This window comes from Centroberyx gerrardi, chromosome 2 (assembly GCF_048128805.1).
Source record: "Centroberyx gerrardi isolate f3 chromosome 2, fCenGer3.hap1.cur.20231027, whole genome shotgun sequence".
Lineage (NCBI taxonomy): Eukaryota > Metazoa > Chordata > Actinopteri > Beryciformes > Berycidae > Centroberyx > Centroberyx gerrardi.
This window is the reverse complement of record NC_135998.1, coordinates 31,997,333-32,011,100: the sequence shown is the minus strand read 5'-3', so window position 1 is coordinate 32,011,100 and position 13,768 is coordinate 31,997,333. Positions and strand designations below refer to the sequence as shown.

At 39.5% G+C, this 13,768-nt stretch overlaps 1 protein-coding gene across 1 annotated transcript in view; it reads left to right on the top strand.

Annotated features, from left to right (window-relative positions):
- The window catches only part of fbn2 (fibrillin 2), an 82,044-nt gene that overhangs the window by 64,211 nt on the left and 4,065 nt on the right, over positions 1 to 13,768 (top strand). Inside the window, exons 46-60 of the mRNA XM_078286238.1 lie at positions 184 to 303; positions 1,267 to 1,392; positions 1,942 to 2,094; positions 2,682 to 2,747; positions 3,517 to 3,642; positions 4,360 to 4,479; positions 4,651 to 4,773; positions 5,448 to 5,579; positions 6,849 to 6,974; positions 8,593 to 8,799; positions 8,932 to 9,057; positions 9,659 to 9,781; positions 10,521 to 10,637; positions 10,796 to 10,924; positions 13,175 to 13,294. Coding sequence (XP_078142364.1) covers positions 184 to 303; positions 1,267 to 1,392; positions 1,942 to 2,094; positions 2,682 to 2,747; positions 3,517 to 3,642; positions 4,360 to 4,479; positions 4,651 to 4,773; positions 5,448 to 5,579; positions 6,849 to 6,974; positions 8,593 to 8,799; positions 8,932 to 9,057; positions 9,659 to 9,781; positions 10,521 to 10,637; positions 10,796 to 10,924; positions 13,175 to 13,294 — 1,914 coding nt within the window. The remainder of the gene's footprint in view (positions 1 to 183; positions 304 to 1,266; positions 1,393 to 1,941; positions 2,095 to 2,681; positions 2,748 to 3,516; positions 3,643 to 4,359; positions 4,480 to 4,650; positions 4,774 to 5,447; positions 5,580 to 6,848; positions 6,975 to 8,592; positions 8,800 to 8,931; positions 9,058 to 9,658; positions 9,782 to 10,520; positions 10,638 to 10,795; positions 10,925 to 13,174; positions 13,295 to 13,768) is intronic.

Genomic DNA, 13,768 nt, shown 5'->3' with positions numbered 1-13,768 from the left:
TCTTACCATTACACAACACCTCCTAAATGTCCAAAAAACATTTGAATTGAGTTGGTTCTCATGCATTGGGTCATTTGTATTTCAGTGTGTTTCAACTTTTAGGATAATTAATTTCTGCATACTTCGCCTCCTGCCTTTACTTTGACTGTACTGTTGTTTAATTCCTGTATTCCTTGTCTTCAGATATGAATGAGTGTGTGATTTTCCCTGGAACGTGCAATCCAGGAACATGTGAAAACCTGGACGGCTCCTTCCGCTGCCTCTGTCCCACAGGATACATCGTTATCGATGACAACTGTATTGGTAAGGTGTGTGTGTGTGTGTATGTGTGTGTGTTCTTCTATTTCTACACTTAAATCTAACCCTAATCCTGAAATAGCCCCTAAAAAAGAGTGAGGTCTGGTAAAATGTCCTCACAGGGATAGAAAGAGATTGCTGGTCCTCACATATACAAGTTTAGGGTTAGGACTTGGGTTTAGGGTGTTTACCGTTTGAAAACCTCTGAGTCTGTTTCACTAGAGTAGGGGAGAGCGGGGCAAGTTGTCACGTGGGTTAGTTTTCTCAGTGTCTTTATTTCTGAAACTAAATATTTTAGAGCCAAAAAAACACAAATGTTAACTTTCTTAATAAGAGGTTACCTATGTTGAGCACAACAGTCTAAGTCAAAACAATTTTGATACCTAAAAGTAAATAATGAAAATCTTGGTGTTTTTCTTCTAATTTTTTTCTTATAAAGGAATCATAATAATTACACATTGTGTTATGACCGGCCCCTAGATCCCCCCAAAAAAACGGGAGACACATTTTTCCAAAGCAAAAAATACTAACAACTAAATACACCATGCAGTATGTAAATCAATGGAGTCAGTAGTGTAGTGAAAATGCAATTTTTTAGAAAAGACATTAGCTAGAAATATATATGTTCTATCTCAGTAGTAAGGCACTACTGAGAAATATACCAATGAGTAAAAGTGTGCCAACATGCCCTGCTCTCCCCTACTTGGTCTATATATATATATATAGAGAGAGAGAGAGAAAATACCACATATTTCATGTTGAAATAGTTTTATAGGAAAAAATAAAATGTCCTAAAGGTCAAGTAATTCCTAATTCCTTGTATGTGTTTGTGAGTGTGTGAGAGAGAAAATGCCTACTGAGTGCATCTACTATAGTATCATCCTGTGAAATCAGAGCAGAGTCACTGATTTTAGGATGGTAAGAACATAATGGAACATCACCCTCCACTGCCTGTCCCCTGTTCTCCAGATGTGAACGAATGTTATGAAGACCCAAATATCTGTCTGTTCGGTACCTGCAGCAACACTCCTGGCAGCTTTCAGTGCATCTGCAGGCCGGGCTTTATCCTGTCAGAGAACGGACGCAGGTGTCACGGTACAAACATCTATCTATCTATCTATCTATCTATCTATCTATCTATCTATCTATCTATCTATCTATCTATCTATCCATCCATCCATCTATCCATCTATCCATCTATCTATCTATCTATCTATCTATCTATCTATCTATCTAGCTAGACCTGTAATATAGTTTACAGAAGCAGTGTCTTAACCAGAAAACCAGTTTTTCACCAGTTTATCTAGTGTGTTTTCTGTTTACCGTAATTATATTAATTTCTCAAAATTAACATTGTAATGATTTATTTCCTATATTATACGGAAGAGGATTAGGGCCACATGAAAAATGTATTTGAATGCTGAGTTTAAAGTCAGAAATCTGAAAATAAAGTCAGAATTCTGAGATTAAAGTCAGAAATTAAAGTCAAAATTCTGCGATTAAAATCAGAATTCTGAGAAAAGTCGGAAAAAAGTCAGAATTCTGACTTTAATTCTCTGAATTCTTGTTGAAACTCGCAGACACCCTGTTAACAGAACAGCCTGTCCTCATGCTTCGCTCCTCGGTTGTTGTTGTTGTGTCCAGACACCCGCAAGAGCTACTGCTTCACCCGCTTTGAGAACGGTAAATGCTCCGTGCCCCAGGCCTTCAACACCACCAAAGCCAAGTGCTGCTGCAGCAACATGCCGAAGGAGGGCTGGGGAGACCCGTGTGAGCTCTGCCCCAAAATACAGGACGGTAAGACTCAGCATCGGCCGAGCTGCTCAATGTGGCACACACACACACACATGCACACACCCGACTGCATTCTCCTTCTCCTGTGTGAGTTGTAAGGATATTGGAACATGAATGACTGCCTTTACATGCATGGTGTAACCTTATTCAGGTTCATCTGTTTACATGAACCTTTGAGTGTCTCTGTTACCATGAATAAACCAGTAAACACAATATCCCCCCCCCCCTCTTTGATTATCTCAGTAGTAACAGTAAGTACTGCTCACCGCCATGTTTTATGTTGACATCAAAATGTACCCATAATGCTGTGCGAGTCTGAGAAACCCAAAAGTGGAAGCAGTGAGATGTTTCCATGCCACAGAAAGCTGTTTAATACTGGAGTGATCCAGGCATCTGAACCAGGAGTCTGAGTTTACCAGGTTATTCTAACTCAGTCATGAGGTTTACATGTCGGCCCAAAACCAGGATTGTTGAGAAACCGGGTCAAGAAGGGGGATTCACCGTGCAAGTAAACGTAGCCAGTGTCATGGCCAACACATGTGAACATATACTTCATTCAGTTGTGTCACAGCTATTGTCTCCCATTGCAGCGGCGTTCCACACCTTGTGTCCCTTCGGTCACGGCATCGTCCCTGGGCCTGGCGACGGACGCATAGGTAACAGGGTTTCTGGGAGACATGATCCTCTAGTGTGAGGGAAAATTATTTGATAATAAGTTTTATTTGCATGGTGCTTTTAAAAAAAATATTTACAAAGTGATTTGCAGTGAAATTCAACCAATTAAAACAAGCATAAAAAGTAAAAAAAAAAAAAGTAAAAATAAGTGCGTTTTATGTCAGTCATTTTCAGATACATTTTATGGAAATGGAAATATATGTAATTGAATTATATGAAAGCATTTGAAAATATTTACAAGAGGGATACAGATTCTAAATAACTGATTTCATGTTGCTGATATATTGCAACTGCACTCAGTATCTTTAAACCCTTCATGCCCAAATAAGGCCAAAAGTTTTTTTGTTTTTTTTCTTCTAAATTTCTATTTTACTGTATATAAACCCACTTTCCAGATGGGATTAGTATTATTATTAAAAACATTGATGGCCCAAATAAGAATTTTGTATAATTCTGTATAAGGAATCACATTAAACTTCACTGCTTGCTACCAGCCCCTGCAACATATGTTTTTTTGGAAGAATATGAAGGAATAACAGGTGCACCAGTTGTTTGAATTGAAATTATTATCATACAAGTATTTAAATAGGATCCGTACTTCATGCATTTGCACTGTAAGCTCAAAAAACAACCTTATTCCCATGTTACTTGGTGATATTACAATCATGTTAAAATAAAGAAATGCAATTTGTGAAAGAATGAGAAAAGGAATTCCACCCTGCTTCAGTTATTTTGTCATTTTCTCTGCAGATTTGAACGAGTGTGTGGAGCATCCAGGTATCTGCCATAACGGCCACTGCATCAACACAGATGGCTCCTTCCGCTGCGAGTGTCCCATGGGATACGCTCTCAACTACACTGGAACGCACTGCGTCGGTGAGGACAGAGAGCGGCTCCATGCAACTCAGCTTACAGCCTGCTCTCTTTCATGTGCTAGCATCCTACAACCTATAAAGTCATGATTATTTAAAGCTACAATAAGTACAAGTGTATTGTTTTTGAATGTTTAGCTTCGCTGCTCTTTCTTTTCTCACTGCTTTCCTCCATTGTTGTTGTTGCTGTGACTTCCCAGCTCTGTGGCCACTAGCCTCACTTTGATAGCCACATCCAGCTCACTGCTGGCCACGCCCCTATGACACACCCACAGTCAATGGTGTATGCCCCACACAGACAAACACTGATTGTAGAAATATGCTCATTTATTAAAAGATTCATTCAAAGATTCAAAAGCTTTATTTGTCGCATGCTCATCCAAAATGTGGAGTGAAATGCAGTGTGGTTTAAATCGAAATATAATCTGATCTTAAATACAACAAAATGTACAGATAGAGAATATACTTTTTTTTTTTTAAGATATAGAACATTTAAAAAAATATATAAAATAAAATATAACAAGAGTAAGGAACTATGAAAAGAAATAGCAGTGGTGTGCAAATTGTAATATACATGTGCAAGTATGCAATTAAATGTACTTATGCAATATGTCAATGTTTTTTCTATTGTTATTTCAAAATCAAATAAGTGAATATTGCAGCATTAAGGCTGCTCTGCTATCAACATTCATATGACTATTGATCTGTTGGACTCTTCTAGACATTGATGAGTGCTTGGTAGGATGTCCATGTGGTAACGGGACGTGCACCAACACAATAGGTGGGTTCGAGTGTACCTGTGAGGAGGGCTTTGAGCCGGGACCAATGATGACCTGTGAAGGTGGGTTTGAACCAATGCCCATTCATATTTATACCACAGATGTTCATGTACTGAGATATCTTGGCTGTTTCCTTGACTTCATAGCTTTTTGCTTGTCTTTGCCCCTTGTCGTCACGACTTCATGTAAGTTTAAACATGCATATTGGATCTCTATGTGATTATGTCGATTAGACGTAAACGAATGTGCCCAGAACCCCCTGCTGTGTGCATTCCGCTGCATCAACACCTTCGGAAGCTATGAGTGCGCCTGTCCGTCTGGATACACTCTCCGAGACGACAAAACTATGTGTCAGGGTGAGTGGTGCAAACATCGTCAAATACTACAGTTACACAAATAACTGCTCGGCCGTAAACAAGGACTTGTAGTTATTCTGGACTTTACGAAGGTAAGAAGTGGTATTTGGATGGACTGGATAAAACTAAATTGATCCTCATGGTGAAATTGGCTTCCTGCAGCAGCAAATACTGGAGTCATAGGATACAGCAAAGGAAAATAGAATATTAATAAGAATAGAGCCAATGGGGCTATTTAAACATATTAATTAAGCATAAACATAGTGAAAGTTTCAATGTGAGAACGTGTTAAGTTGCCATGTACGAATGAAAAGAGTATGAAAAGTACACAATATGAAAATATGAAGATATGAAATATGAAAATATGAAGATACTATGAAGATAGAGAAAAAATACTAAGATATATGCGATATATAATGAATAAGAATATGAGAATATGAAGAAAATTAAGTTACGTGCAAAATGTGCATATTGTCTCGAGTTGTATTCACATTATGAAGTCTATAGAAGAAAGTGTACAGAAAGTATCTAGGCATGCAGACATTCTCAATGATCATATATAATAATATATTTATATTTACAGATATAGATAACATATGTACAGATTCAGATTTGTTTAATGGTAAAACTCCTGGATGAGATTCAGCTGATCTGGTCCCTCCCTGTCTTTTCAGATCTGGATGAGTGTTCCCAGGGGCTCCACGACTGCGACTCTAGGGACATGACATGCAAAAACCTCATTGGCACATTCATGTGTGTGTGCCCTCCTGGGATGGTTCCCCACCACGACAGCAGAGGATGTCAGGGTGAGCCGCTGCTTTCCACTATTTGTCGAGATCACAGCATCAGTGATCATTTAAGGCGAGTCGACGCAGGGGAAAAGGTTTTTTCTTGGCTGCATTGGTTAATTTTAAGATATTATAATATTTTGCTGCTATAACTACTGTGGTTTCAATTAACAATTATCAAATACAACTATGCTTATTTATATATATGTTGTTATACCAGCTGTGTCAAGTACACCAAGCATGAAATAAAATAAAATAAATAAAAAATAAAAAAATTCTCAAAATTTCCTGTATGCAAAATGTTCTTTTTTTAGCTCAACTTGACCACCAAATTTGACCCTTTGCTTCTTAACAAAAACAGTAATTTACTAAAGCTTTTTTCATATCTTTTGTCATTTCTATTTTGATCACTTTCTATCGAGATTTCATCACAAAAACAAATCCCTCTGTAAATTACCAACTATTTAGTTATTCATCAGAATGTGTTTTTACTGATATGCTGTTAAATTTGCACATTTTCTATGGAATATTACCTAATTTGACTGTTTCTGTATCCATATTAGGGCTGAACAATTAATCGAAATTTTATCGAAATCGCAATATGGCCTACTGCAATTTTCAAATCGCAGGAGGCGCAATATTTGTTGAAGGCGAAATGTGTGTCAAAATACCATTTTAAATTAAATATTGTCGTGCTGCAGAGATGTCCTGGCCTACACATCATATTCTACAGACTTAAGAAAACATCTTTGTTTGGTACAGATTCCTGCAAAAATCACACCATAATCATTTTAATATGTTTGAGAATAATGATGTAAAAATTATCATTCCCTCTAATAACGCAAATCATATCGCAATTGCAATATCAGTCAAAATAATCGCAATTAGATATTTTTTCAAAATCGTTCAGCCCTAATCCATATACAACATAAAATCAAATTCTGATAGGATGAAAGGGTCAGGGAATCATCATCAAATACACAGGAATTTGTCTTGATGACACTGGGGCAGAGACATCAATAAATTACACACTTTCTAAGTATGTACCAATACAAATGTTGTCAGCCAGGAGAACAAGACCATAGAAAATTCATATGACAACAAAACTACAGAGGTTTAGTGCTTATAATCTTATTATTTTGCCATCATTGTGATCAAATAAGTGCTTCAATTAAGCTTCAGAATGGGATGAAGTGTTTGTCCTTAATGTTTGTCCATAATCCTATTTTCAATACTCTGTTTTCTTCTTTCTACACTGTGGGTCTTCAACGCTCTCCCTCCACTCAGATGAGAATGAGTGTCGCACCAAGCCGGGGACCTGTGAGAAGGGCCACTGTGTTAACACCATTGGCAGCTACATATGTAAATGTGATGAGGGCTACCAGACTGACTCCACAAGGACAAAGTGTCTAGGTAGGAACCATGATAATCAAGCACTGACATCTCCTTGTCCTGTAGATCACCTTTTAATATTCAGTACTTAATCAAGTTACAGGCCTATAAACCTTCAGACAGCTGTCCAGGACGTCTCTGTCATGGGTTGACGGCATTATACACTACATTCGGCTCCATAGACAAACATTGGCAGTAGAATGGGCCGTACTGAAGAACTCAGTGTCTTCCAACGTGGCACCGTCATAGGAAGCCACCTTCCCAACAAGTCAGTTTGTCAAATTTCTGCCCTGCTGGGAGCCCTGGTTAAGTGCTGTTATTGTGAAGTAGAACAGTCTAGGAGCAACAACTGCTCAGGTGTGAAGTGGTCGGCCACACCAGCGCACATAACGGGACCGCTGAGTGCTGAAGTGCGTAAAAATCTTCTGTCCTCGGTTGCAGCGCTCGCTACCGAGTTCCAACCTGCATCTGGAAGCAACGTCAGCACAAGAACTGGAGCTTCATGGCCGAGCAGCCGCACACGAATCTAAGATCACCATGCGCAATGCCAAGTGTCGGCTGGAGTGATGTAAAGCTCGCCGCCATTGGATTCTGGAGCAGAGGAAACCCGTTCTCTGGAGTGATGAATCACGCTTCACCATCTGGCAGTCCAATGGACCAATCTGGGTTTGGCAGATGCCAGGAGAACGCTACCTGCCCGAATGCATAGTGCCAACTGTAAAGCTTGGTGGAGGAGGAATAATGGTGTGGGGCTGTTTTTCATGGTTCAGGCCCCTTAGTTCCAGTGAAGGGAAATCTTAACGCTACAGCACACAATGACATTCTAGACGATTGTGTGTTTCCAACTTTGTGGCAACAGTTTGGGCAAGGTTCTTTCCTGTTTCAGCATGACAAAGCGAAGTCCATACGGAAATGGTTTGTGGAGATCGGTGTGGAAGAACTTGACTGGCCTGCTCAGAGCCTTGACCTCAACCCCATCGAACATCTTTGGGATGAACTGGAACTCTTGACTATGAGCCAGGCCAAATCGCCCAACACCAGTGCCCGACCTCACTAATGCTCTTGTGGCTGAATGGAAGCAAGTCCCCGCAGCAATGTTCCAACATCTAATGGAAAGCCTTCCCAGAAGAGTGGAGGCTGTTAAAGCAGCAAAGGGGGGAACAACTCCATATTAATGCCCATGATTTTGGAATGAGATGTTCGACGAGCAGGTGTCCACATACTTCTGGCCATGTTGTGCAAGTAGGTCAAAGGAAACACATGGTAGAAACTAAATGTTTCTCTCTAGAATCAGTTCTGTGTGTATAACATTCAAGGACAGTGTTTACATCGAAGATATTATAGTACAATATAGGAAATACTTGAAATACTTCAAATTCCTGGCAATTCTTTGGAAATTCATCCCTCTAAAAGCCGGACCAGAAGCACAATGTCCTTTTTTTGGGAATGTTTGTTAAAAGTAGGACCAGCAGTCACATTAAATATTTTGTTATCTTATTATGCTATCTTCCCAACATTTTACAGTGCATTATTCCGGTCTGTTATATAGGTAAAAATCTTGATTAAAACGTGTTTGGCCCACTCTTTTTGCCTTTTTCAAGTTTAGTTTTCTCTCTTCTGCTGTGTCCTTTTGGTCCAGATTTTCGGGAGGGTTTTTGTTTCACTGAGGTGCTACAGACCATGTGTCAGATGTCCTCCAGCAGCCGGACTCCTTCCACCAAGTCCCAGTGCTGCTGTAACGGGGGCCGAGGCTGGGGCAACCAGTGCGAGCTCTGCCCCTTTCCTGCCACCGTCCAGTACAAGAGTCTTTGCCCCCATGGTCCCGGTTATACCACCGATGGCACAGGTAAGGGATAGAGGGCTGAGAGTATGGCTTTTTTAAAGTCCAGTTGGCTAATACAGTCCGTCAAAGAATGTACTCAAAGAGTGTGTACATTTGACTGTTGTCCAATGTTGGATGTTACTTTCTCCTGCACAGATATAGATGAATGTAAGGTGATCCCAGATGTATGTACGAATGGTAGGTGCATCAACACCATGGGTTCCTACCGCTGCCACTGTAACCTGGGCTACATCACCACCATCACTGGAACAGCCTGCGTTGGTAAGACAAACACATCACTGTTACTGCACCTCGCTTGCCCTTGACTCTTCATTTAAATTAGTTTCTTTCAACAAATTCCACCATCTGGTTGCTGATCATAAAGTATAACTCACTGTTTAATATTATTGAAGCTGTTGGTGGGAGGTACCTTGTGCATAGCTCCTTGGTGTAAACTCACTCTTAAGTTGAAATATTTTTTCCAAAATATATTGACTTTTAGAATGAAACCCTATGTACCTTATGAGAATATTGTTAAGTTTAAGTTAAGTTTTTTTCTCAAGTTAAGATGAAATAGCATTAGCTAGTCTAGTTTATTTATATAGCCCTTTATCACAAGCATGTCTCAAAGGGCTTTACATAGCATCATATACATGTCATATACATACTACATCATATATACATATTATATGGACACATCTATGTCATATAGGCTACATACTTCATATACATCATTAACTACATCATACACATACTATACATCGTTTTACTAGATTACATACATCATATACCATACTGTTTACATACATGCCTTACTTACATTACTGTAGCCAAGTCTGCACAGTGCCAAGGCTACGCTCATGTTATTGCACTTCTCTGTCAGACCTAGATGAGTGTGCCATGTCTCCCAAGCCATGCAACTTCATCTGTAAGAACACAGAAGGAAGCTACAGCTGCTCCTGTCCGCGGGGATACCTGCTACAACAGGATGGCAGGACATGCAATGGTACAGGAAAACTATATGTCCCATAATTCAGAACGACTGTCAGTTGTCTAAAAGGAAGTTTTATCAAATTGGTGTGAAATGTCCAATAGAATAGTTTGGAAAATTGTTTTTTGCTTTACCACTGACCACAAATAGCTTTTTTAGAATACCTGAGTACATACAAATTGATTAACTTTAATGTGCTAATTAACTCAAATTGTCTGCAATTTTACCTCAGGGGTTTAATATTCAAAAGGTCATTGAATGTGGGTGGGTCTAAGAGAAGGTCAATAAGTGTTCAACAGAAATAATCACAAATATGTGATTTAGAAAATGTAACACTGGTTGATACAGAATGTAGGAAAATGGAGGAACATTTTGAAACCTGAGAAATTTAAATTCTCAAAATTCAAAACAGTTGTTAATTGACTGCAGTTTGGGATTTCCAGTGTAACGCTAAGCATTAGGGCTCTCTCTCAGTATAGTCAGGAGGCAATGCTATAACAGTTGGTGCTTATCTCTAAACCCATTTGACAATGTAGTAACATTATGAAAAACAACAAATTGCACATGAAGCAGTGGGATAAACATTGAATACGGGGACTGTGAGATGAAGCGATCACGATAATGACTCCCTATTCATTGAGAGGGATCGTAGCAAGTGGCTCTCCTACTAGGTGCAACGAGGTTTTTGAGAACACTGTAGAATTGCTGTATGGTGTGTACGGCCTGAGAGTTTCCCCTGCCACTTGGTTCACAGATCTGGATGAATGCCAGACCAGAAGGCATAACTGCCAATTCCTGTGTGTGAACACGGTGGGAGGTTTCACCTGCAAGTGTCCTCCTGGCTTCACCCAGCACCACACTGCTTGCATAGGTAAATTGATCTGTATTCAAATAAAATAATGACTGATATAAGAGGACCGCCTTGTTATGAGAATGGATAAAAAGGTGAGCTGAGCAGTAGTACTAAAATCCATCATTTCCATCAACTTGCACTGTCTGTCTCTAAGTTCAGTTTCATGTCTCTCATAGACAAAAATGAGTGTGCAGCAGAGGCGTCTCTCTGCGGCGGCAAAGGCATCTGTCAGAATTCACCCGGTAGCTTCAGCTGTGACTGCCAGCAGGGCTACTCCCTGGACAACACCGGGCTGCACTGTGAAGGTAGGACCCATCTGGAAAAATCACCCGTCTCCTCTCCCTTCCCTCCTCACCGTTACCGTCACTGAGACACTTGAGACCCTCAATTCACGGTTCATTGGAAAACCACCAACCAAGGTAGATTTGGGACAGTGATACACTAACTCTTATCCCTAAACAACTATTAGGTTGTGACTGATATTGCTCACTATCTAAGTTTTAGTGCATGAGCAGTTTTCATCTCAACCTGATCTCCTGAAATTTCATGAAATTAACACCATGGGTTAAAATGTAAATATGTGCTTCGTGCATGAAAATAGTGCAGTGGAAAGTTTGAATTATTACATTTGATCGCACTAAATATCTGAATATCTTATGAAGTTATTTGTAAACTTACTTAAGTTTTTGCAATAATGCAATGCTCTCAGTGTCAACAGGTGATGACAAATATGCATGCCACAGGTAAATCTTTCAAACAAAACTGCATTCATCAGAGACCCAAATGCAACAGCAATAGTGTGTACTGTAAGTATTTTTGAAGTTAGAGAAGGATTCCTTGTGTAAAATAGACAGCTTGTTCACACCAAGATCTTTGGCAACCTCAGCAGGAGTTACTGAGCTGTTGTCAGTGGTGATGAAGAGGTTTTGCAGAGGGCATGCATTTGTCAATAGCTCAGTCAAGGTTGAGGAGGGAGAGGGGGAGAGCGGTGTCTGTAAAACAGAGAGAGAGAGAGAGATGAACTTATTGTTAATGTTATGCATGTGCTAACGTTACATCATTTGCTAACGTTACATTAGCTAAGCACAAAGAACAAGCATAAAGAACTGACTGCTCAACTCGACAAAACAGCATCAAACTAACATTAGATTGCTGTGAAAAAACTGCTATGCATTAAATGCATTAAAATTAAACGTATTTTGTGAGTGCATATTTGCCAGTTAGGCTACTTGTCATTTACAAATGCTAGCTAGCTAATCCAGTTGGCTTATTAGCTACGCTAATGTCATTTCACCATTAACATTAAATTAGCCACAAAGTAACATTTAAAGTCGAGATGAAACGGCATTTCGAGAGTATCTAACTTCCGTATCGTGACGTATTTCCGAGTGAAACAGGAAAGACAGGCGGGACGTAACGTTGGGAGGAATTTGATTTGAAAGTTGAAAAGTGGGTGTGCTGTTGCTAGCTAGCTAACTAATGAATCTTAGCCTCTTAGCTCTGTGCGCTAAAAGTTGAAGGTTGATTGATGGGTGGATGTCATGATATTATTGGTTGAAATTAGTTACGGGCATGCTTACGTAAGCACATGGCATATTTTGTTTTACAGGAAGAAAACATGATTGAATTTTGATATAAGAATACAATGAAATTGATTTTTGGTATTTTTTTTGGCATATATTGTTAAATAGGTGCACAATATGACCGGGGATGTGATCTAAAAGGGTTAAAAAGGCATTTTTCATTTCATCTCGTCTTTAATACAGAGGCCATGTTACAGTTAATGTTACTGTGACATTACTGTCTAAACCAAGAGTCTAACGTTAGCCGCAAATTATAGACTAATTAATTTTACAACTATTCATTATAAAACAGTTAAGGTCTTAATAATACGATATATCTACTTCCCAAATGTTGCTGAAGATTTGCAGTAACAAGTTAACAGCTTTTTCTTGGACGTTCTAATTGGCGCTCGTGCTTGGAATAAATAACCAAACAAAGCAACCCAACAGCACTAGTCTCGCGGAGCCAGACGTGACTACGCCACTTCCCGCGAGACTACAACAGCACTAACCCAACAGAATAACCCAACAGCACTAACCCAGTGGTTGGGTTTTGTAAATAACCCAATGTTTTTTCCTGAGTACAGCTGCTGCTGTAAATAACCTGAGGCTAAGAAATATGACTGCTAACGAGACCAATTACTAATTAAGCCTTAACCTTTAGCATGTTGGAACTAACCACAAGTTGTAAGACAAGTTGTCTACTACCTTCTTACACACAACCCTGAGCCTACTTTGCCTATTGTACATATTACTGAATCTCCCTTTAAGTAGAAATTGATGCACGCCAGCCATTAATGGATACTAATGGACTAATGATGATACTAATGGACAGCACTTTAACCTGAATTTAAACTGTTAGAGTGAATACCCTGACAGGGATATGCCTTCAAAGCATTACATCATTTCAATAACTGACAACATCTGTCGATAACAATTATAATAATTAGGATGATAGTAATGGTAATTTGTCACTTGTGTTTGTCTTGTCAGATGTGGATGAGTGTGAAGGCAGCCACAGATGCCAGCATGGTTGCCAGAACTTGCATGGGGGCTACCGCTGCAGCTGTCCTAAGGGCTACATGCAGCACTACCAGTGGAATCAGTGTGTGGGTGAGAAGTACAATACACACACACACACACACACTTGGTTGGATCATATATATGCCGAATTTACCAGAAGACACTAAGAATTTGTACAAGGTCTGAAGTCAGGTTCTATTAGGTATACTAACAAGCCACTAACAAGCCAGCATTTAATTTACATTTAATTTAATGGAGTTTGGTGTAAGGTTCTCTCCATACAAGAGAGAATAAAGGAACACAGCTATTTTGGCTTCCAGTTGCTGGTGAAAGAAACAGAAGCTGACTGGCCAATGTGGTGTCTCAGTGTTTATCACTGTGTCCTCACAGCCAGAAGGTTGCTGGTTTGATTCCTTTCTGTGTGGAGTTTGCATGTTCTCGCTGGGTTCTTCTGGTTTCCTCCCACAGTCAGCTGGACTGGAGACTCTAAATTGTAAGGTATGAATGTAAGTAAAGTAAAGATAAAATAAAATAAAATAAAATAAGAATATAAGGAGACAGACG